The sequence below is a fragment of the Podarcis liolepis genome, assembly GCF_965112155.1.
Source record: "Podarcis liolepis genome assembly, chromosome: 12".
In the NCBI taxonomy this organism is placed as follows: domain Eukaryota; kingdom Metazoa; phylum Chordata; class Lepidosauria; order Squamata; family Lacertidae; genus Podarcis; species Podarcis liolepis.
This window is the reverse complement of record NC_139563.1, coordinates 38,693,340-38,717,654: the sequence shown is the minus strand read 5'-3', so window position 1 is coordinate 38,717,654 and position 24,315 is coordinate 38,693,340. Positions and strand designations below refer to the sequence as shown.

Below are 24,315 nucleotides of genomic sequence, written 5' to 3'. Positions count from 1 at the left end.
TTCAGCTGTATGTACATGAACAGAATGGGATTGCAGCGGCAGTCCTGACCCAGAGATTAGGAAGTTGGAATCGTCCAGTAGCTTATTTGTCAAAACAATTGGACTCAGTAGCAAAAGGATGGCCTCCATGCCTAAGGGCAGTAGCGGCCACTGCAAGCCTTGTCAAAGAAGCTGATAAATTTACCTTCGGCCAGACAATGTATGTGAATGTACCTCATGCTGTTCTGACACTCATGGAATATAAGGGTAGTTATTGGCTAACGAACCCAAGGATGGCTAGGTACCAAGGCCTATTGTGTGAAAATCCCAGGATTCATCTACGAGTAGTGAATATGCTCAATCCAGCGACTTTGCTGCCCCTACCAGAGGTAGATGATGAAGAATCACATGATTGTCTCCAAATAATGGATGAAGTTTATTCCAGTAGACCCGATCTGAAAGATGAACCATTGAAAAATCCAGATGTTGTATATTATACTGATGGTAGCAGCTACCTGCATGAAGGTGCCAGACGAGCAGGATATGCTGTGGTCACCAATGAGGAAGTTGTGGAAGCTGAAGCTTTGCCTGCTGGCACCTCAGCACAAAAAGCTGAACTTATAGGTTTAACTAGAGCTCTGCAATTGGCAGCCGGATGTAAGGCAAACATCTATACTGATTCTAAATATGCCTTCTTAACCCTGCATGCACATGGTGCTCTATGGAAAGAAAGAGGTCTAATAGGAGCCCACGGGAAGGCCTTGAAATATGGACCTGAAGTAGAAATCCTGTTAGAAGCAGTATGGGCTCCAGAACAGATTGCTGTAATGCACTGCAAAGGTCATGGACGAGGAAGGGATCCAATAACCAGAGGAAATCATGCTGCTGACAAAGCAGCTCGAGAGGCAGCCCAAAAGCCTGTGGGAGGATTTATAGCAGCCCTCATACCAGAGGTAGCTCCAGAAGAAGTTAAACCTCACTATACCCCAGAAGAGAGGAAGTGGGCTGAACAGGAAGGAGCAGTTGTGAAGGACGGTTGGATGATCCTGCCAGACAATAGGATTTATGTACCTCATCATCTAGCAGGCACAATTGTAAGAAATTATCATGAATCTACTCACCTTGGCGGTACTGCAACCAGAGAGAGTCTCAGTCGGAAGTTGTATATTATTAACCTATCACAATTAGCAACTTGCATTTCACAGAAATGTGTTCTTTGTGCTAAAAACAATCCCAGGCAGGGACCGGTACAACCTCCTGGAATCCAACATGTGGGATATGTCCCCATGGAAAGCCTAATTGTGGACTTCACAGAGCTGGTCCCTTCTAAGGGATTCAAGTATCTCCTTGTGTTTGTAGATACTCTTACCGGATGGGTTGAAGCTTTTCCCACCCGAACTGAAAAGGCACGAGAGGTAACTAAGAGACTCCTCACTGAATTGATCCCGAGGTTTGGATTACCTAGATGCATTGGAAGTGACAATGGGCCAGCGTTCATTGATCAAGTAGTACAAGAAGTATGTCGAGTCTTACAAGTGAAATGGAGACTGCATGCAGCCTATAGGCCTCAGAGTTCAGGGAAAACTGAAAGAATGAATCGGACTCTGAAAACCCAATTGGCAAAATTAACCCAGGAAACGGGATTGGGATGGGTAGATGTGTTACCCATAACACTGTTTCGTGTTCGGTGTGCACCCACAAAAAGACTTAAGTTGTCACCTTTTGAGCTCCTGTATGGGAGACCGCCCTCCTTTGTTCAGGATATTCCAGCTGATCTTAAACAAATAGGAGACCATGTGACACAGGGACAAGTGCAATCTCTCTCCCGTGTTTTTGTTTCTCTTAACAGGTGGGTCCTCGAGCGCACGCCGTGCAGCATTGCCGAGCCGATTCATCAGTTCCAGGCTGGCGATAGCGTATGGGTGAAAGAGTGGAAACGTGATCCACTTGCACCTAAGTGGCGTGGACCTTACACCGTCTTGCTCTCTACTCCAACAGCGGTGAAGGTAGCTGAGGTGACCCCCTGGATTCATCACTCCCGTTTGAAGAAGTCCGAAGGCAGTTGGACGTGCAAAGGTGACCCCTCTAATCCTCTTAAACTGACTCTCTCCAAAAACCCCTGTATCTAGCCCTACCGGGAACGGGCTAGGTCACGGGCAACATTAGACGACCGGCCTGCTGCAGCCACAACCTGGAAGCTGGCTGACCTGCGCACGCCTGAAGCTTGAGGAGCATCTGAACCAGCGATTGTGAAAGGAAAGATTCTCTTATACAATTAATTGACTGCCCACCCCCTTGTGGAACAATTATCAGAGATATTACTCATTGGGGATCCTCGGGATATATGTTTTGGTCTTGGTGGTTCCCCATTTCTGTCACTGGGGGAATTATATTGGGACTAATATTTATTTGCTATCACTATAAGGTAATCTTTTGTGGAAGGAATGCATATGCTAGACATCAACATGATTCTATTATTAATCCTGATCCCTTGGGAAGGGGAAGGGTCCTTGAATCTGGCCAAATTGACTAAATATGGATTCCACCATGACCACAATATGTGGGTAGGTTTAGCTGAAATGGTAGCCAATGTTGCAAATAGGACCAATTGCCTTGTTTGCTCTCTCGGGCCAGATGATTCAGAGGGAGGTATGCCCTTATTACCGATACCATTAGATGCCATTGGTATGGTAAGCGAAATACCACACCAGACAGAAGTACAGAATTTTCCCGGATGGAACTCAACTAAACCATTACGAGTTATACCTGTACAAGGGGAATTCTGTGTACATAAATCATCAGATGCAGCTGATTCTACCATGATAGGCTCTTCTCATTGTCACTATACTTGGGATAATATTAAGAATACCTGGGCACACGATACTACCTATCGAACTCGGGATGCCTTGCCCTGTGCACCTCCTTTTATTCATGCATGGAAAGTGGTATGGAACATAACTGTGACAGAAAAAGGCAATCTAACATACTGCACTGTGAACTCTCTACCTCTTTTGCTATTTCGCCTTCTGTACTCCACGTACCAAAGACCTCAGACACGATGGTTGTGGTGGATATGTGGAGAATGGGCATACAAGAAACTCCCCTCCAAATGGAGTGGGACTTGTTTCCTGGGATGGGTATTACCACCAATGTGGATTATGCCTACTAATTTGGCCAAGCGTACACGAAGAAACGCTGATATTTCTCATATAGCAGGAGGAAGTACCCAAAGTTGGAGCGGTACTGATGATTGGCCACCAGAGCGCATTATAGCCTATTATGATCCTGCCTCCTGGAATCCTGGTGAGCTCATACAAGGGGCACGGGATCCTATTTATAATCTAAACAGAATAATTCGATTGCAAGCAGTAGTGGAACTTGTAACCAATGCAACGGCCCGGAGTTTGAGACTTATTGCACAACAATTGGATGAAAGTAGAGCCGCCATTTTGCAGCTGAAAATGGGAATGGATTATGTACTTGCCAAGCAGGGAGGCCTATGTGGAGTCTTAAACTTGACAGGGAATGCCTGTTGCTTTAACATTTCAGATAATGGTGAGGCAATCCGTGTGTTGGCCACAAAAATGGAGAATATAGCATATGTCCCAGTACAAACATGGGAAGGATGGGATATGGGATGGCTCACCAATTGGTTACCTAATGTCACAGGACTCAAAGGGATACTATTGTCTTGCTTGTTTTTCTTGACAGTAGTGGTAATGGTTTTATGTATGATGCCATGTATCATTTCATGTTTTAGAAGTACAATTAGCAAGATGGTTTCAAATGAAACTCTACCTCATATCATGGCCCTATACAGAGCTTTACCTCAGGAATATGATGAAGGTCAAGCTATCAAGGACACTTGGGATGAAGGTCCTTGAGCTTGAAAGGGGGGAATGAGGCATCAGGCATAAGCCTGCATTTTATTAATGTTTGATCAGGACTTGTATATTAGAGAGAGCCTAAAAGATTTTCAAATGTTTCATGCCAGGCAAGAAGGCTAGCTGCTTAAGAAAACACTGGCACTGTTTTCCTAGACAAGGGGCCCCTTTTGATTGATAGCAGAAAGCAATTCTCAAAGTCGTAAAAGCTGAAATTACAGACTAAAAGCAGGACATTGACCCTACATGTTACAGAAGATAAAAAAGCAGAGATAAACATAATTAGGAATGGGCAAATAGTAAAATGATACCATGGGCCTCTTTTAAACCTTGAGCTGTATTTTCTAAGGCCAGAGGCAAATGGGAGAAAAAACATCTAGCTGACAGAGAAAGAGAGGCTTTTTGGGAAGTCTTTTTAAAGCATCTAGCTGGGAAGTCTTTTTAAAGCTGTTTCTTCCTTAAACAGATAATGGGAAAAGCAGCTTGCTGAAGGGGGGGGATGTAAACTGAAGAGCCTTCTTCTGAAACTGTTTTAAACTGAGTTCCTTCCTTTCTACTTTGAGAAGCTTTATTCTTTTAAAAGGTTACCTATGATAATGTATGAAATATATTAGCTTAAATATATTGGCTTAAATGTAATTATGCAAAGGATTTAACAAATGCTAGAAGAGTTGTATTTATCCTGGAATTAAGTCAGCCACCAGTCCAGCCCCCTGCCAGACAAGAAGACGCCATCAAATGCTGTCCTGATATATTAGCTGTCAGACATTTGTTTAGAAACCTTCAAATGAAGGATATCTTTCAATGTTGATGTGAAACTCAAGATCCTTGACATATGTTTAAGATAAAAATTTAAGATTAACCATTTGTTTTAGAAGGCAATAGGGCAGGGAGGGCAAGAGGTGAGCTGGTAATTAAGATTCCTTGTTGAGACACATGTAAGATATATTACTACTTATTTGTCATTTATAGATGTAACAATATATAGCTGTTTGTGTTCCTTATAAGGACAGAAGGATATGGGTGTATCTTTTTGTGATTGGTTATAGCAATCAGCCAATAGGAAATCCAACCAGGCTGATTGGACAGAGGCAGCCCAAGGAGGAGCAAAGGGGGCTGGATTAAGGGAATATAAGTGCTGGCCATAATGGCAGGAGGCCAGGCCAGAGCTTGGTAACCATATACCACTGTGCCTCTCATTTATTTGTCTGACAAATAAATAATTATTTTAAATTCTCTATTGCTGCGTTGAATATTTCATTCCAGCTAAGCGTTAACCACAAGCAGGGTGCTACATTAGGACTCTCAATTAACCTAACAGTATGCATTGTCAAAGTGGGAAAAATCTATCCCACTTCTTAGCAAAAAATGTTATGTTGAGAAGGCTTAAGGATACATGGGACATACAGTAGGTAAATCAGTGTAGAAGACTTTGATACCCTAGATAACCTCATCTGTTTTGCAGTTATTTAATTGTACTAAATCTTAATAAAAGTACATTTATCAAATAAAGCTTAAAAATAAATGCCTGGTGCTTACCTGTTATTCCAGTGCCTTTGCTCTCATTGGTCAAAACGATGGAAGGCAGGAGCCGTTTTCTTCTTAGTAAAAAACTGGTGAGGATAATGACTTCATGTTGTTGTTTTTTAATAGTCACAAGTAATTAGGTTTTGTTGGTGGTTGGGATAGTGGTAAATAAAAGTAGAACATCCAGGGAGCTTGACTGAAATTTCTCTGAGGAAATGTGCTTACACATTCCTTAATTCAAAATTTATTTACCATTAGGTGATGAACAAAACTTAAAAGTACTTTTGTGACTTTGAATGATAGTTTCTCAAACTTTAGATAAACCATTAACCCCAAACAGTAGTATTATAAGCCAATATTTTAATTTGTTTATGAAAACAAACCATTCATTCATTAAAACAAGTATAGCTTTTACTTCTTTACCTCTTTAGATTCTTAATTATTTATCATGGACCATTCTCACTTGACCATGACTTGCTTTTTAAATATAAAATATATTCTGTTTCTTATTTGGAGATTAATTAATACTATTATCAACAGTCATTTTAACAATTCCTTAAGAACCAAAGCACCTCTTCCAGAAAGGGGTGAAGATGAGAAGGGTGAGCTGTCCATGGAAGCGTAAGAGCCCTTCCCCTTCTCCCCAAAACAGCAGCCAAACCTAGACTGACTCTCTTCATCTGTCTGTTCTCACTTGACACCTGTCTGACTAGCTGACTTTTAAACTATGTTAATGATATCACAAAGGATATGTCACTGTTCCTTGACAGCCTAACTTAGGGTTGCCATATTTCAAAAAGTAAAAACCAGGACACCCAAAAAGTTGCTGAAATTTTTAAAGACAAAAACGCAACCCCCCCCCCCATTTTTTCGATTGACTACCTAAGATCCAGGACAATGCACTGCCTTTCAGAAATTCTCCCCAGACATCAATTCTGCCTTGGAAATCCCAGTAATGTCTGGGAAAATCCAGACTATGTTAGCCCTAGAATGGTAATTGTTCCTCTTGAATCCAGATGTTTCCTTAGAACATTGAGGCACCTGCTGTTCTTTCTACCAAGTTACTTAGGAAACAACTTTCTTAATTTTCATAACTCCATTTAGGAAGACCATCACAGAAAAGTCATACCTCCCCATATTATCATTTATCCTAAAAGCAAGCAATCTTTTCTACAGGCCATACGGTGCCATTCCTTTCTTTAAAATAATAATAGAGAAAAGTATTTTTTGACTGTGAAGAGCAAGAAACTTCTTATCTGTGCAATATTGGAGGTGCAATATGACTTGTAATATGACTTGCTTCACTTCTAGATGAAACAATCCTTTCAAAATTCCACAAATTAAAATAGGAACGATAAAGATCACTGTGTTTGGAAATAAATTGAAAGGCAGTGTGATTCTTAAAGGTTGCCATTTCATGCTTTGTCCCTATTTATGGGAACTATGCCCCATTGAAAACAGTGGGACTTTATTCTGAATTAACATGCATAGGATTGTGCTGTATATTCTTAACTCAGACCCCAGCCTGGCAGTCCCTGCTCAGAACTGGCACCAGGGGTTGTCTCTTGCACAGAAGAAATCAATTTTGCCTGTTGGAATAGCTTGGTTCACCACTTACCAGCTGTCTTTCCTTCATCTAACATACATCTCTCTAGGCTGACTGCTGTGTTTAGCTTGATCTGCAGGGCAAGGTTTCTACACTTCTTTACAGCTTCACTGGTATTTTTCTATGAATAATCAATAATGTTCAAAGATATGTGTCTGTGTGTAAATGCCATTTCAAAAAACAGAAATAAAATCATATTTGCTTAGTAAGAACATAGGAACAGCCCTGGTAGCTCAGGCCAAAGGCACATTTAATCCAGCATCATGTTCTCACCAGTGGCAAACCAGATGCCAGTAGGAGGCCTGCAAGCAAGATCTGAGTGCAAGATCACTCTCCCAACTTGCAATTCCCAGTAACTAATATTCGTAGGCTTACTGGCTCCAACAGCAGAGGAAGAACATAGCCATCATAGTTAGTTCTATTGATAAAGATAAATATTATTCCCCGTGCATGTTTCTAATCCTCTTTAAAGTCATCCAAGTTGGTGGAATGCATTGTGACTTTGTCAGTTTTCTTGTGCAGGACTGGATACAAGGCTGTGCTGCTGCCATTGATTGGTGCTACGTCTCATATCATGACTTCTGTGATCCAGCTGGCTTAATTGGTAGCATATTGAAATGAGCTTCTGTAGCATATCATTCAGTGTTTATAAAGGAATCAGTACAGCCATGTGTTGGCTGCAGGGTTCACATGATGTAGGTAGGTAGCCAGCTCTTTGATACTGACTAGGACACATTCATTAAGATAATTTGAGAGATTTTCTCTTAATTTCTTTTGGCATATTATATACATTATGTTTAATATTCAGTCCTGAAATCTTTTTGTTCTGTCCATTTTCATCTATTGCAATCCTGAGCTGATCATTTGTAACACAATGTGTACCACTCTTAGATCAATAAATAATGATTCTTATAATACACATTTTTATTAAGTCATATCTACAACACAATTTGTTTCAGGGATGCTTAAAATAGAGCAAACTTCACTTATTACAATGAATACAATCTCTTCAGGGGGGGAAATATTACTCTCCCAAGACAGCTCCTACTGCTCCACGGACCCATGACAAAAATCCTTTCCCTGCAGAGAACCTACAGCTGACCAAAATAAGTTATTTTTCTAGCCAAATTTTTATTGAGGACACAGTTAAAGTGTTATTTAAAAAGAAATACTTCAAAAAAGGAGGTGCGGTTCCATCCCACTGTTTTGCACTTAGCATCTCAACAACCCTTTATCAATCTAAACCTAGTGCAAAATTGTGGAGCACAAAATTACATAGTTAACAGGCATTATGAATGGTTGCTGTATGATCACACTATTTTTATTTTTTTTAATAAGGCAACAGCCATTTTGAACACCTTCCTCCTGCCTTTCACCGCACTTTTGAGTGTGGCCAATCGGTGGATTCTGAGGCAAGGGAGAACAAACCAAACCCAGGCCCCAATATTGCACCCCATGTTTCTCACAGAACCCCCAAGTCCAGCCAATGGCCCCTTTGCTAGTAACTAACAGCACAATCCTATGCATGTCTACTTAGAATTAGGCCCCACTGAATTCAATGTGACTTTTTAAACCCGGGAGGACTGCAGGCCCAAAGCTATTATCTTCTACCACATACCTAATTTAAGGCCACTAAGGTGTTAAGACTGCCAAAAAAAAAAAAAAAAGACAGCACCATACCACATAGTGACTATGCATAAGGGCAGTTGCTATCTATAAGAAAAGGTAGGTCATCTAAGCACTTCATTATTATTTTTTACACGAAAAAACGTTTTTAATTCAGACCCAGATTAACAGATGCGCAACCATCCCCCTTCCTGTAACCTCACGAGGGTCTGTGTCGGTTTAAAAAAGCGCTTTTCACAATGGCGCTTTTAAGCCGCTGACGTGAAAGTCGATTGAAGGTCTCTTAAATTTATTTATTTTTTACTCAGGACGGTCCTGAACGGTGAAGAAAAATGGGGGTCGGCGACACGCGCGCACTCCCCAATGAATAAAAAAAACAAACATCCCTTTTAAAGTTTTACCTCAGCGCGGGGGAAAGGTAGGAAGTAAAACAGAGGTGGCGTGTCTTTTATATATATATATATATCTTTGAAACGGTCTTCCTACGTGACACGCTATATGGCAGCCTCTCTCGGGTTAAAAAATAAACCGAATAAGCGTTAAAAATTGAGGGGGGGAGTGAGCAAATTATTAGGATCAAGTCCCGCCTTGGCCCCTTTTGGGTGTGGCGAAGAGCCGTGGGCGGGGTCTCTCTCTAGGGGCGCTTTCTGGAGCAGCTGCTGACATGTTTTAAAGGGAGGGGAGGGGAAAATTGTGGATTTGGTTGTGGTGGTGGTGGGGTGTTTTTATTTATTTATTATTTAAAGGGGGGGAGAGAAAACCTTTGCTTTCCATTTCAACGAGTTCAAAGGTTTGCCCTAGAAGATGGTAAGTTAAGTAAAAGAGGTGGTTTTCCAAGTTCTTCAGGGGCAGCCACGTTTTTTTACTTCGTCGGTAAAAAGAACGGCTTTTCAGAGAACCGCGAGGGCTAAGTCGGGGGATGGAGGTGGGGGGAGCTCCCCCCCCCCATCCATGTAGGGAAGGGGAAAAGGAGTCCGTTCGTCGCCCCTTTCGGAATCTAGCGGCGCGCGCGCCGAGGTGCGCTTTTTGTGAGGGGAGGAGAGGCCGGATCGACTCGGCCTCGAAATAGCGGCTTGGGGCGAAGGCGGCGTCGCCTCCTCCGCACTTATTGAGGGGTCGAGGCTGCCGTGGGGGACGGGAAGAGAAGCGGGCCTCGAAAGGCTTCGTGAAAAGCCGTCGGAAAGGCCTCCGTAGAGCGCGAGGAGGGAAGGCGGTGAGGAGAAAAGGGCACCATTTTGTCGCGCGGCGATTTTAAAAAAAACTTTATTTGAAGCCGCTGTCCCTCCCGCAAAACGGTTCCCACTCATTTGCTGGGTGTCTGGAACTGGAAGAGAATAGTCCTCTCCAACGGATCAGCTAAGGCTGAATTTGAGCACGCGTGTTGTGTGTGTGGAGTGCGAAGCGAGCGGCTCCAAAAGCGCAGGAATGGCGGGCACCGCCGCTGCGTTCGTGCTGCGCACGCGCGCCAGGCCCTGCCGCTTTGCGACCAAAGAAGAACCGTCTTAATTTGGTTTCGCGGCTAACGGGAAGTGTCTAATAAGCATCGGGGTGCGGGGCACCTGTTCGCTGTGGTTCGCTTCTTTCTTGGATGAAACATGTCTAGTAGTTACTTAACTCTTGTCAACTAGGAGGTAGCGGCGTGGAGGAAACTGCGAGAAGGGGCTTCTTCAGTCTGTGCAGCCTCGGTGCAAGCTGCCCTGCGAGATCGGGGGCGGGGAGGGTGTAGGGAGCATGCACTTTTATTTCAAGGGTTTGGGATCCCAAGCAGCCCGCAAGGCTCCTAAGCATCCTGGCGATTGCTTTGCAGCCCGAGCCATCTCTTGCCTAAGGAAAATGCCTCCTGCTTGTTCCCCCTTTCTCTCTGAGGGGCTCCAGCTGCTTCTCAGTGTCCAGGCAGCAGCGACGTTCATGGGACATGAGGGGCCTCCGGGGTGGGGTGGGACAAGGTGGGGAGGAAGGAGCAGGGCAGCTGCCCAGTCCACCAAGGGGGTGCAACACTTGCACCAGCAACCCACACTGCATCTAGGTAGGGACAGGTAGCTTTGATCTTGTAAAGACCCCACAGAACTACAGAATTGCTCAAATATTCGGTTTAATTCTTAAATCGAGGCCTTAAGATTTTAAGAGTTTCAAATATTGCTAGCACATAGAATAGTTTCAGTACGTTTCTGAGCACAATTCAAAGTGTTGGTGCTGACCTTTAAAGCCCTAAACAGCCTCGGTCCTGTATACCTGAAGGAGCGTCTCCGCCCCCATCATTTCAGCCCGGACACTGAGATCCAGCGCTGAGAGCCTTTTGGTGGTTCCCTCATTGCGAGAAGTGAGGTTACAGGGAACCAGACAGAGGGCCTTCTCGGTAGTGGCACCCGCCCTGTGGAACACCCTCCCTTCAGATGTGAAGGAAATAAGCAGCTATCTTCTCTTTAAAAGACATCTGAAGGCAGCCCTGTTTAGGGAAGTTTTTAATATTTAATGCTGTATTGTTTTTAACACTTTATTGGAAGCCGCCCAGAGTGGCTGGGGAAACTCAGCCAGATGGGCAGGGTATAAATTATTATTATTATTGTTGTTGTTGTTATTATTATATTTTTATTATACATGTGTTGTATAGGCATGTGTTGCTTAGACTGTAATGAATCTACAATACGACCAAAGTGTTTCTCTTTGCGGCACAGTACTTAAAATTTTCCAATGCAACATTCTAAAACAGTCATGTTGCAGACAAACTTCAAGGGAAAGTAAAAAGAATCCTGATGTTAGCTAGAAAAATGCACTTGGTCTTCTGTTCTGCATGTTAGTTTTATCCACATAGAGCAGAAAATGTCTAATAAACAAGTGTGAAAATTCTTATAAAATGGTATATAAAATTTGTTCATAGTCTGCTGCAAATCAAGACTCCCAAAACATTACCCGAGAGGAAAATGCTCAGTTGCCTGCAACAAGCCAAGGCTATGTTCTGCCTGAAGGGAAAATCATGCCAAATACCATTTTTGTGGGTGGAATTGACATTCGGGTATGTATTCTTTTTATTTTGATCTTATTAAGACTTGTTAAAATTGGTGCATTGATCTGTCTTGAGGACTTGGGGCAGATGAGTATATGCACAATAAAGGCACAATAAGCTTTTATGGGAACTTAAGTCTTTTTGAACTTAAGGGGACTTAGTTCTGATTAGATATGCATAGCATTGCACTGAAAAACTACTCTAGCCCGGACATTACTTGAGATTCCTTATTTGGTTGCTTTATGTGGAGGTATTATCACTAGTGCTGCTTTTAAATACATTATTCAGACTTCAGAATTTTCATCTTGCCACAATTAAAAAAACAGTGGCTGTCCAGAGTAGGAGCAAATGTTTGACACATTGTAATCACAAGATCTTCAAATGCAGCTGGAGAGCTAGTAGCATTACTACTTTAGTCAAAATATCTCTAATTTGGAGTTCAAAAAACTGCACAGCCTTTAGAAATGATTTTTACAACCTTATTTTCGCTTGGAGAAATATCTTGTGCTCAGGATGCATTGAAGAAAATATATGCAGTAAGTCTCAGAAACCCAATGAGAAGTTTTAGGCAGTGTGCTGCCTTCTTACATTGAGACTCAGTACTTCTCAGCCTCCCTCAGCAATCATACTAAGGATGATTCCAGTTCTCTCACTCATATATGCCTTTCCCCCATTACCTTCTGTTCTTATGCTGCTGACTGAAGCTAGCTATTTTAAGTCTTGTTTAAGTTTTAAGATATCCTCAGTCAGCAGTGTTAGAAACTGAGATGAAATCTAGAAGCAAAATGGCAACTTAAACCTAGGTTATGGGCACAACATTGGAATGTCTAGGCGTGCTTTTTTAATAAGAATACAAAGCTGAAAATGAATGAACTGCAGCTAAAATATTATGTTCATTTTTCACATGCTCTAGTCCTTCCCCTGCCCACCCCCTAATATTCTTAAGAAAGTCTTCTCCAGTCTTCAGAGAGTAGCTGGAAGTGGGGAGGCAGAAAAAGGTCCTCCTTTCCTCCCACTCTGCAGTTTTAATCTGAAATCTTAGGCACAGTACTGTGCCCAGAGCTCATAAACTGCTCACGCTAATGAAATTTCCGGTCACAAAATACGCCTAGAACAATGGGAGTTTCGAACACTGTCAGTCAGCATATTGCTAGCACATAGAATAGGTACATTGGCTCCATTCAGCTTCTAGCACTTTGTTAAGCAACAATAAGTTATTGTTGCTGCGGGATAATAAACTGCTCAGAGTTAATTATTTTGCTGCAAACACTTTGAAAACAATTTTGAGGCCATACTTGTTAGATTCATGATACTGCAATGATTTTCACTGTGCCTTTGTTCACATGCTGCCATGTACTTCTAGATGGATGAGACAGAAATTCGGAGCTTCTTTGCACGATATGGCACTGTTAAAGAAGTGAAAATAATCACCGACAGAACTGGTGTGTCCAAGGGGTGAGTAGATTGCCTTGATAACAATGTGACCATTAATAAGGTGTCAGTCTTACCAAATTAGCCTATTAGCTGCTAGGGCAAATGTGGATGGGGTAAGATAAGCACAGGAAGTATCAGTTGCTATTGGAGATACCAGCACATCGCAGATCTATGTGAGCTGTGAATTGGTAAATTGCAGCCATGAACACTGTAAATGGTTTAGTGTCTCTCTGATTTTTAACTCGTGTTTTTGTATTTTATTGTAATAGTGTTTTGATTTTGTCCTGCTAAATATGTTTGCAGGCCTTCGGAAGAGATTAGGTAGGAGTTTAAAGTAGTTGCCTCCTGTAGAATACTGTTCTTGTTTTACATGTGATGCTGCTGTGTATTTTATATCTGTTAAAGTATTTTATTTTTTCCCTCTGACAATTTGATGAAGAGTGGGATGTAAATGCAACAAATAAAATAATACATATGTGTTTAATCAATATTGTAAGCCACTTTGTGGGATCTTGTAGCCAAAGGGTGGGATATAAATCTTCAAAATAAATGGAATTTATTAAGAAGCAATGTGGCTATCAATAAATCCACTTGTCCTTGACTTTGAGAATTACAAGGAAGTGACAATCAAGTTTGAGAAATTAGTAGTGTCTCCACCCCCAACTTTCAGGAACATAACTGCCGTCATCCATTCTTCATCTCAGTTTGGCTTGGGACTGTACTTGCCTTGATGTTTTTCTTCTAGTCTATGAGGTTCAGTTTAAGTGGTGGTACCAATGCTGAAAAGTTACACTACTGTAGCTAATTTTGACTTACCTTTGCAGATATGGATTCGTGTCATTTTTGGACAATGTCGATGTACAGAAAATAGTAGAAGTAAGTTGTCATTTGGGATGTCTTATATGTGAGAATTATCTTCAATATCCAAGGGTTCAGTTCTGGTTTGGCATGGGATTGGTAAGGGGTTCAACTTGTAAAGAGAACATTGGATTAGAGTGGCTAATCTTGGTTTCAGGTGGGATGCAAATTGACTGTTTTCAAGAGTCTCCTTTCTACCCAAAGACTGCTTCTTCTCATTCCAAATGTTCATCTAGCAGATAACTCTGTATCTTCTTGCGTTGTGCTCAGTCTGCTATACTTCTGATTATAATTTGTTTACACATAGGTTCTTAGGCTCTGTAGAAATGGTTGCATTATTAGACAATGCTTGCAGGTTTTAAACTGCTATTGAAAAATAATGATTTATTGATAAGTGTACATCACTCCTGAATAACTGACTTTATTCATTGAAGAAATGAGTAAGCTTCTGGTAGCTGCTTCACCAGATCAAGGTACATCAAAGTTCTTTGCCCGAATAAGTTTAAAAAGAAACTCTTCTTTGGAAATCTGTGTTTAATGTATCAGTACACTACCAGTGTGGTAAAAATCTTTTTTCTTCTTCTGGTACTGTTCCACCTTTTTGCTTATTTTACAGAATATATTTGTGCTTCCGTTTTGTCAGTTAACAATTCTAGAAAAAATAAATTATAATAGAGGAAGTACTAATTAGAATGACATACCATGAAAGCAGTTGCAGATGCTTGTGGCATTTGTATGTTCCATAGTCTGCAATGTTTAACCCAATTAAGAAAATGTAGGGATCAAACTCTCACATAACTCTCTTTTCAGTCACAAATCAACTTCCATGGAAAGAAACTCAAACTAGGACCTGCAATAAGAAAACACCCAAACCTATGTGAGTATCGTTAAATACGTTCAACTATATCAGGTGAAACTTTGTAGTACCAAACTTAATGTTGTTACTATAATTTATAAGTATAAATCACAGCAATAATTATGGAATTTAAACATAAAGAATGTATACGGATTTGTACCATAGTGTGTTGTTTTGCTGATAAAAGCAAATATTTTTACAGAGCATTTGTAATTCTTCCCAGGGAACAGCAGGGAAGACCTGCAGAGATGTCCCAAGCTCTGCTTGCTTGTGCTAGCCATGGCAGAATGTGGTGTTCATGGGTGTTTTCTGGCTTGTTGCTAGACTCTTTGGGTTGACATAGCTTAAAGGCCCAAGCATCCATGGAGTTTTGAATTCAGAAGATCTCCACTGGCGACCTGTCCTAAAACACGTTCAGAGCTTTCCACCAGCAGGAGAGCCTTCAGTGATAGCTTCCTGTTTGGGCAAAGCAGGGACTGCCAACATGGCAAAACTCTCCTCAGCTGGCAATTCCTTTCTCTTAATAAATCCAGTGGAGATACAACTATATGCTATCCTAGTGCCTCACCCAGTTCACATAGGGTGTTTGTTTGACTGCCTCTTGTGGATGCAATCCTAAACACTAACTAGGGAGTAAGCCTCATTGAAGACAGTGAGATTTACTACTTGGTGAACGTGCATTCACAAGAGTAACTCTTGTGCATGATGTAGTTCAGTGGCATATCTGCTAGTACTGTCTGTGACTTCTATGGAACTAGAAAAATATTACAGTACCAGCTGTACAATTCCTTCAGGATAAAGAAGCCTAAACTTGTATTTTAAAATACAGTACACTTGCAACTTAGGCACATTTAACTTGTGCGTATTCAGCTTTACATGCTTGGCAATTAAAAAAACCACACACAATTGAAAAGGGGGTGGGCACCCAAGAAAAAAAAAACTTTGGTAATAGCACCCACCATTGCACCCAATGTGTTTTGACTATATGTGATTTTGGCTTTAGGAACTATGCCCAGAATGTAACCCCCCCACGTAAGTTGTGGGCTTTACTGTATATGAAAGTTCTCAATGCTTCCCTTGTCTTCCAAGGTGCCTATCATGTGCCACCGAGACCAGTGCTTATTAATTCGCCCACACCTCAGTTCCACAGTGTTTGGAGCAACCAGGAAGCATATTTGCAGCCTCCAGCTGTCATGAGTCCTGTCACACAATATGTTCAGGTAACATTTTCTAAAGTAGGGCCTTAATACAAATGAACAGCCCTCCACAGCTATTTCATATTTCGAGTTACTAAAAAAAAATGAATTTAACGATTCAGTGTTTTCTGCATAAATGGTGGACAAATGTGACTTAAGCAGTACTACAAGAATAAGGGTTGTATGTTGTAACCATTACTCCTTGCTTCCTTGTCTATTGCAAAGGCTTGGAATGGGTTACATTTAGCTATTTAAATCGGGGCGTTTTTTCTAGAAAAAGAGGTGCCGGAACCTTTGGTTAGGGGCGGGGCGAGCAACCAATTAAAGTTGTTTTCATGTAGGAGGACATCTCTTCTTCGCCCGCTCACCATGGCATTTAATATAAATTGCCACTGCCTACATCACGCAGCTCCAAGTGCCATGGTGCCTCTATAGCACAGCACTGAGCACTGTGACAGAGAACAGCAACTCTATAGAGGTGCTGGAACTCAGTTCCAGTTAGTTCCGGCTGAAAAAAGCCCAGATTAAAATACTTCTGAAAAATTACATGAGAACTGGCAAACATAAAATGCATGTGGGGTAAAGGCTTCATTCTCCTGACACAGAATATTCATGTAGTTTGTGCCTCCCATATGACATAAACTGTTAATCTAAACCCAAAGCTGCTAATCTTCCATATTTACATCTTTCCAGACGCATGTAAATCTTCTAAGTTGTCTATCAGGGAAGGTGGGATTCTCATGAATTATTTCATATGGGGGGGGGACTCTTTGTACAGTAAATAGCTGTATAACAGCCTTTTTACCTTTTGAAACAAAGCTTTCTACTAAACTAAATGCAGCTTTGAATTTGTCATAACTCCTATGTACCTCTTAACTAGTCAGTTCGCTCAAGACAGCAGCCTTTTTGTGTGGTGTCTTGCTATTAGAACTTCAGATACAGTTAATGTTTGCAGGTCCTTTCCACTTCAAATCTGGTTTAACTAAACTTATCTTAGACCTGTGGAGATATATACAGTGGTATCTTGGGTTAAGTACTTAATTTGTTCCGGAGGTCCATTCTTAACCTGAAACTGTTCTTAACCCGAAGCATCACTTTAGCTAATGGGGCCTCCTGCTCCTGCCGCGCCACTGGAGCATGATTTCTGTTCTCATCCTGAAGCAAAGTTCTTAACCTGAAGCACTATTTCTGGGTTAGCGGAGTCTATAACCTGAAGCATATGTAACCTGAGGTACCACTGTATTTGGTTTAAACATAAACGAACCAGCAGTAACCTCAGGCTCATATTCTCCCCCCCTTTACATGCGAGGGAAGGAGATTTAAAGCTTCCTGGCTTCTTGTTTTTATTTAAAAAGAACTTGTGATTTGAGGAAAATATTTGCCAAGTTTGGATGCAGCAAGAAATAGGAAGTTTTAAATAACTTAAGAGCTCTGCTGGATCTGGTCAAAGACAATAGCACTCAAGTTACTCATGATTCCCAACAACTGGTATTAAGAAGTATACTGTCTCCTGTCTATGCATGAAGGTGAAGAGGATGCATGAGGCTGTGCCATGGTTAACAAGTCATCGTCTGCTATTGGGTATACACCACACCATACATTTACTAGCTAACCTGGCACTTTGCCCATGATAGTTGCCTTGTAAGAATATGCTTTTGCCTAACAATAGGTTTTTTTTTTTAACTTTTAGGCATATCCTTATGGGTCACCAGCTTTATTAATTCAGCAACAGGTACCTGTAGGGTTTCAGCCTGCTTACAACTATCAGGTTTGTGTTGAAATACATTTCACTTCTACTACTGAAATGTGAAAGCCAAGCTTGATTAAGCCTGATCTCTTTAATTTTAGATGAATACTTAGTTTAAATATGTCTGGCAGATTGTTCAAATTGATTTAGATTTGTGAATAAATGGCTATAAAATGATTTTGATTTGTTAATAAGATTTTCTATAAGAACAGTTACCAAAATGGAAGTAGCCTTGAGTGCTGTGCTGGCAGTATATCTGAATGGATATTTGATTGAATTTACCTTTGTGGTCACTGAGCTGCTTTAAGCATAGGACCTTTTTTCAGTCTATTGTAAATAATCCTGACAATACTTACAATAAAAGGGCAGTGTCCACATTAAAAAGAATAAAATGTTGGCAACAGTGAGGCATGTCTTGCTACAAAGGCAAAAGTCCTTGCGCCAATGGGATTACTTAGTTGGATACAACTCTTGGTGCCCTATCCTTGTCCAGTTCTGTTACTGAGATGGCTTGCTTCTTCTCTCTCCTCCTCTCGCCCCTTTGAAGAGATCATGTATTCTGTTTATAGTACTGTATCCAGCTTGTGCAAATCCTGATTCAACAGATCTTCATAAACTTGGTGAAAATGCATTCAGATTTCTGCTCACACATAGCATTATTGTATATCTTAGGACTGACATTAAAAAACCCCTCTTTGAGGTAAAGTTTTTTTTGAAATAAATAAACTTGCTGAACTGTCTACTGCTAAAGGCTGCTGCATATTGAAACATCTTGTTTATTTTTTTAAGGTTCCACCACAATGGCCACCTGGAGAACCCAGAAACTATATTGTGCCTCCGGTAAGAGGGTCACACCATGTATTTAAGCTTGATTGATTAAGCTAAATTGACAAAAAATAATTCAGATACTGAAGTACTGCCACAATAGTGTCTCATTAAAAATGGAAGGATTTTTCTACAGTGGAAGTGAGTGCTGAAAAAGGTTCCCAGTCTGTTTTTCGGAGTAGTGCTGAAGTTGTGCATCTGGCACATGTTAAGATTAAGAGTTAAATTTTAGATCCCATTCTTTGCACTAGACATTTCAAGAAAGCCACAAAAATCTATCGGGTGTGCATGAAGTGCAAATTTGATTTTTTTCCTCCCCCACTCCCTCCTTCCCCTCTTCCTATAAATTCCTGTATATGCGTAATACTCCTGCTCTATTATGCCTTGGTGAGACCACACCTGGAGTACTGTGTCCAGTTCTGGGCACCACAGTAGGAAGGATAGTGACAAGATGGATGGAACGTGCAGAAGGAGATGACCAAGATAATCAAGTGTATGGAAACCAAGCCTTATGAGGAATGGTTGAAGGAGTTGGGTATGAAATTCCTGCATTGCACATGTTGGACTAGGTGACCCTTGTGATCCCTTCCAACTCTGCTATTATCGTTCTATGAAAATACTTTTTACTTATGGTCACCAATCTATGCAGATACCCATTACTATACATTATTTCATATCCGTAATAATTTTTGTATATATACTTCAACATAGCTTTGTTAATATATTCAGAACCATTTATCTGAGTTTTTATTGTTTTGTTTAAATTTTATGTAATTTTTCCATGTCATAAGCTTCAGTGTAAACAAAGATACAGCTCAATCCATGTTAAGAGTTTAAAAATAAAAATGAATAAATACTATGCTATGAAAACCTGTGGTTTGTTGTTTATCTTCACTGGCATGGTGACTACTGGTTCTATAGTTGCTCCTATGCCAGCCTAAGGTTTTAGCTATTTGAAGAATAAGGACAGACCTTTCTGATAGCTGCCACATTCCTATTTAATTACTGGATGGCCCATCCAACCCTTTGAGCTTTTAACTGGTGTGGGAGCAAAAGGTCATGATTTCATATAATAGTTTGCATATAATACTTCCATTTCTTCTGCACCTGGAATAGACAGAGTCAATTTATATTAACTCATACTTTGTATTTTACATAGGCTTATACCATGAATTATGGTGGTGATTTGGAGGTAGGCGCAGAACAGGCAGAGTGTTCTATGGCCGAGACTGCACAGTCCTGTGGAAACAGTCCACAAAAGGTACCCATGATTTCTTTCAACGTCCCCAAAGGGGAACATGAGAGATAAGGAAATGCAGAGTATGAAAAAGGGGTGTGTGTGCATTGCTTCTCTCTGTTCCTCTCTTTTGTGACCAAGGGTGAATAGAAATACTCTAGTTAAATGAGAAAAGGCTACTGTCTTGCTTCAGTCAGCCTCTTGTCCTATGCTTGGCCTTTACATTTTAGCATTCTCCTATGCGTGAGCCCATTGCTGGAGAAAGTAGCATGGCAATGATAATTAAAGCAATGTGGCCTAAATTCATTAGCATGGGATTTGTATTTCTGCTATTGGAGGTCCTTGGCCAGACCAGAATCTACTTGTTTCTTATTACACAAGATGATTAAATGCCTCAAATGGGCAGGAGGCTACAGTAGTATTCTGCCGAGTAGAATGTTCTATTCCAGAGACGTACACTTGTTTATGAATCATGGCTTACTGCTGAAATCTTTGACCCCAGCATGGTTTCTCTCTCTCTCTCTCTCTCTCTATATATATATATATATATATTTGCCATTTTGAAGTTCTGTGTTTGCATGTCTGAACAACCTTTTAAGTGGAGGATGAGTCCCATAGAGGTGGGGAATGTGTCCTTCATATCTGTCCCCTGGATGGTGTATGTACTTAGTTTGTGTAAATATTCACAGGTTAGCAGTATGCTACAATTTTGTTACCTCTGAATTTGGAGTTGTATTGGAACTTTGTCCATTGAATTCGAGATCAATCATTATAGTTATGTAACTTTTAATCATAGTAAAAACTGTGTTCATTCTGTCCAAACCCCCTGTACCCCTAAGCAAATGATACATTGGGGTTATAATTTATTTCTTGTTCTCTTCTCTGTTTTTCCCTAGTTGCTAGTTCTAGAATGCAGCAATCAAACAAAAGTTGATTTTGATAACGTTATTGTTGGTAGGATCTACCTAATCTAACAAGACTATTTTCAAGACTGCTATTTGGGATGTAATTTATTTAATGCTAGGAAATCCTCACTGTAGATGAAGGGTATTATTTTAAAGAGAAGGAATGGTTTTAATAAAACTTTCATTTTGTGTTAGTGTTGTGGTGTCTTCCAAAGTGGCTACTAGAAAGGTTACGAAAACAATAAAGATCTGATTTTGGAAATACCAACCTTTGCAGCAAAGGTCTTGGTACAGACAACTTTATTTGTTTTTACCAATGGTGTACATACTGTATTGAAAATAAACTAATAAAATGTAATTACTTTAGAAATCTGTGGACCGAAGCATACAGACGGTAGTGTCATGTCTATGTAACCCAGACAACAGATTGAGGAACAATATTGTAACTCAGGAGGACTATCTTAAGGTATGAATATGATTGCAGACTACTAGAGGAGATAAAATCATTAGGGCAGCAACTATTAATCAGTTGAATTTTATTAATTTGTTAAAGTGTTGGGTCAACTAACTTGCATTCAGAATTAAAGGTAAAGGTACCCCTGCCCGTACGGGCCAGTCTTGCCAGACTCTAGGGTTGTGCGCTCATCTCACTCTATAGGCCGGGAGCCAGCGCTGTCCGCAGACACTTCCGGGTCACGTGGCCAGCGTGACAAGCTGCATCTGGCGAGCCAGCGCAGCACACAGAACGCTGTTTACCTTCCCGCTGGTAAGCGGCCCCTATTTATCTACTGGCACCCGGGGGTGCTTTCGAACTGCTAGGTTGGCAGGCGCTGGGACCGAATGACGGGACCGCACCCCGCCGCGGGGATTCGAACTGCCGACCATGCAATCGGCAAGTCCTAGGCTCTGAGGTTTTACCCACAGCGCCACCCGTGTCCCTGCATTCTGAGTAGACCCATTTAAATTAATGTATCTAAATTGGTCATGGTAATTAATTTTGATAGAGGTATTCTGGGTAAAAGTAAGTTGGAGCCAACCTTTAAAGCTTACTGCTGCTCCTGTTCGGGACCTAAAGAAATCAGGATAATCACGTGTTCTGGCTGCAGACTTGACAGTGACAATTACAAATAAGCACCTGCCTTCATAAGCCTTATCGCCACATTTTAATTTGGCATTGAAACGTTCTTACTAAATTTAGTAAGGCGATGGTAGGGCTGGGCGATAAATGGTTCTCAGCATCACAATATATCACCAAGTAAATATCTGTATATATCACAATATATATCTGCGGTGGCAGAAGGCCTTGCTGGGCTCCCCACAGTGGCAGAGTGTTCCACCGTACCTGCCTGCGATTGTGGAGGGTGCACCGCACTTCCCTGCAGCAGCAGAGAGCCTTGCCACGCCTCACCACGGTGGCAGAGTGTCTCTTCGCAGTGGCAGAGGGTGTGCCACACTTCCCCTAGCAGCAGAGGGTCCTGACTGTACTCCCCGCGGTGGTGGCAGGAGAAAGGTGTGCCATGCTTCCCTGCAGCAGCTGAGGGGCAGTGGTGGAGGGCCTTAAAATGGATTCTGTGCATGCATAAGCCCCCTGAGTTCAGTTAAACTTTCTTCTACTTTCTGGGAGTAAGCCTCATTGAATTAAGTAGGGCTTGCTTGTGAGTAGACACTCATTTCCTTGCACTGCTTACTGAAAAATGCCCTATGCATCATTCTCACATAGTACCCAACCTCCCATTTCAGCATAAGGGAGCCAGCTAAATCTTTCCCTCCACAGAAGCCCCAGCTGCAGCCCTCTTCCCACCAGTTTCTCCATTTAGCAAGCAAGCAAGCAAGCAAGCAAGCAAGCAAGCAAGCAAGCAAGCAAGCAAAAAGATAGTTTCCTTTAAATAAATATAAAAAGCTTCCTTTTTGATATGGAGGAAAGCTATTCAGGGGAAATCAACATAAATGCCACCAAATTATTATTATTATTATTTATATCCCACCCTCCCCAGCCAAAGCTGGGCTCAGAGCGGCTAACAACAGTAAAATAATACAGCATTCTAAAATCAATTCATTATAAAATCAGTTCAAATCAAATTAATCAAATTAATTAATAAAAATTCTTCCCCCTCTTTTTTTCACTGGCAGGGGTGTGGGAGGAAAGAACTTCATAAAAAGTATAATTGTGCTCTAATTTCTCTATTTTCTTTCTCCCTCCCCCTTGCCACCTTTGTAGGAGAAAAGGGCACATCATTTTAGAAGAAGCAGAGCTGTACTCAAATCTGTTTGATTAATGACACTGACCTGAAGTGCTTCATCGATTGCGTTTAAAAGAGAGAGATTACATACACACATATATGAAAACGCACTTGACAATTATGTAGCCTTATTGGCAAAAGTTGTTTCAAGTTGGAGTTTGTTTGAATTATATGTTATCTATTTCTAGACATGTTAGAATGTTGTGTGTTATCTATTTCTAGAAGTGTTTGTTTTACCTTTTCTAGATGTTTCACTGTTCTAAATTTCTAACCAGAAAACTTCTTGAGTTCAGTTTAAAAAAAGAGTTAAGTTGTGTTTATTCCTAAGCTTTAAAATATGTATGTTTCTGCATGTTGGCAGTTGCTTCTAACATTTTAACTTGTACCTTCAGTACTTTTTATTTACTTCCAGCTCACACTTAAAAAAACGAAGTTTTTTTTGCCAGAGGTATTTTTAGAACTGTACTTGAATCAGGTGAAGACATCCAGTTGCAACTCAATTAGTGCCAGAAGTACATAAGTACAGTGTTGCCTTAAAAATTCAATCAGTGGGGACTTCATTCACTGTGTGTGCTGCTTAGTTTTATCAGTTTGAGAACTGATAATTAAAAGTGTACTCAAGAATGTAACTTAACGGTATTAATTATACTTGGTGAGTTGCACTTTTTTTTTATACTGAGCCATCTTGGCTAATAGCCATATCCTAAAATTGTGGAAAGAATGAGTACTATACAGTGTGATCTTGGGCTTTTTAAAACTGGTCACCAACTTTAAATCAAAGAATTTGTAAAACTGTTTAATTATGTAGACTTTAGTTTTATATGAGAAGAATTCCACAAAATAAACTCTTTGAAGTGGATTTGTTTTGTGATTGGCTATCAATTTTAGTGAATCTTGAAAACCAAGGGATAACCACAGCGTGTTAGTAGTACTTTTGTCTTAACACAGTTACTGTGTGGGTGAAACATGAGAATGATTAAAAATTCTTTAGAATTCATACATTTCTCCTCTAACCATGGGCGTTGCCAGGATTTTTGTTGAGGGGGCAGGCCTTTTGTTAGGGGGGCAGAACCTCAGCTATTTTTTTTAATTGATGGGGGGGCAGCTGCCTCCCCAGCCCTCCCTTGGCTACACCCATGCCTCTAACTGAAGTCATTGCTCCAGAAAGCAATTAGGAATCATTAGGGGATAGTGTTATTCCCACTTTGCCCCACATGTTTTGGTCCTGTTCTCTGCTTGTACATTTGATGTCAGTCAAACAAGACACAGAGGGCAACAATAGGCATAATTTGTTCCACTTGGGTGGGAAAGAATTTATAATCTCAAAAAGCAGACCTCTGAACTTGCCTCCATGCATAGACCCACATGTAACATCTAAATTTATTAGGGGG

At 40.9% G+C, this 24,315-nt stretch overlaps 2 protein-coding genes across 9 annotated transcripts in view; one reads left to right on the top strand and one right to left on the bottom strand.

The window, feature by feature from the left end:
- The window catches only part of PLCL2 (phospholipase C like 2), a 148,970-nt gene extending 139,840 nt beyond the window's left edge, over positions 1-9,130 (bottom strand). For 3 of the 5 annotated variants that reach the window (XM_083467874.1, XM_083467875.1, XM_083467876.1), the window contains exon 1: positions 5,403-6,970. The gene's annotated coding sequence lies outside the window, so the exon portion shown is untranslated. Of the gene's footprint in view, positions 1-5,402; positions 6,973-9,023 lie in introns of those variants that run through there. The other 2 variants (XM_083467878.1, XM_083467873.1) reach the window with 2 other exon arrangements.
- DAZL (deleted in azoospermia like) lies at positions 8,882-23,783 on the top strand. Of its 4 annotated transcripts, none has more exons than XM_083468543.1 (11): positions 8,882-9,040; positions 11,501-11,635; positions 12,990-13,081; positions 13,885-13,936; positions 14,729-14,795; positions 15,864-15,994; positions 17,661-17,738; positions 18,507-18,557; positions 19,702-19,803; positions 21,052-21,150; positions 22,903-23,783. In XM_083468543.1, exons 2-11 carry the CDS (start codon positions 11,597-11,599, stop codon positions 22,954-22,956), a joined length of 765 nt encoding a protein of 254 aa, XP_083324669.1. In that variant the 5' UTR covers positions 8,882-9,040; positions 11,501-11,596; the 3' UTR covers positions 22,957-23,783. The 4 variants fall into 4 exon arrangements, with proteins under 4 accessions (XP_083324669.1, XP_083324667.1, XP_083324668.1 ...); XM_083468541.1 differs by lacking the exon at positions 8,882-9,040 and adding an exon at positions 9,228-9,429; XM_083468542.1 differs by lacking the exon at positions 8,882-9,040 and adding an exon at positions 9,655-9,835.
- The last annotated feature ends 532 nt before the right edge of the window (positions 23,784-24,315 follow it).

Bases quoted from the DNA above. Each gene is read 5' to 3' on its own strand.
- DAZL (XM_083468541.1), top strand. The intron at 14,796-15,863 runs GTGAGTATCGTT...TTGTCTTCCAAG, and splicing joins AAGAAAACACCCAAACCTAT to GTGCCTATCATGTGCCACCG. The intron at 17,739-18,506 runs GTTTGTGTTGAA...TATTTTTTTAAG, and splicing joins AGCCTGCTTACAACTATCAG to GTTCCACCACAATGGCCACC.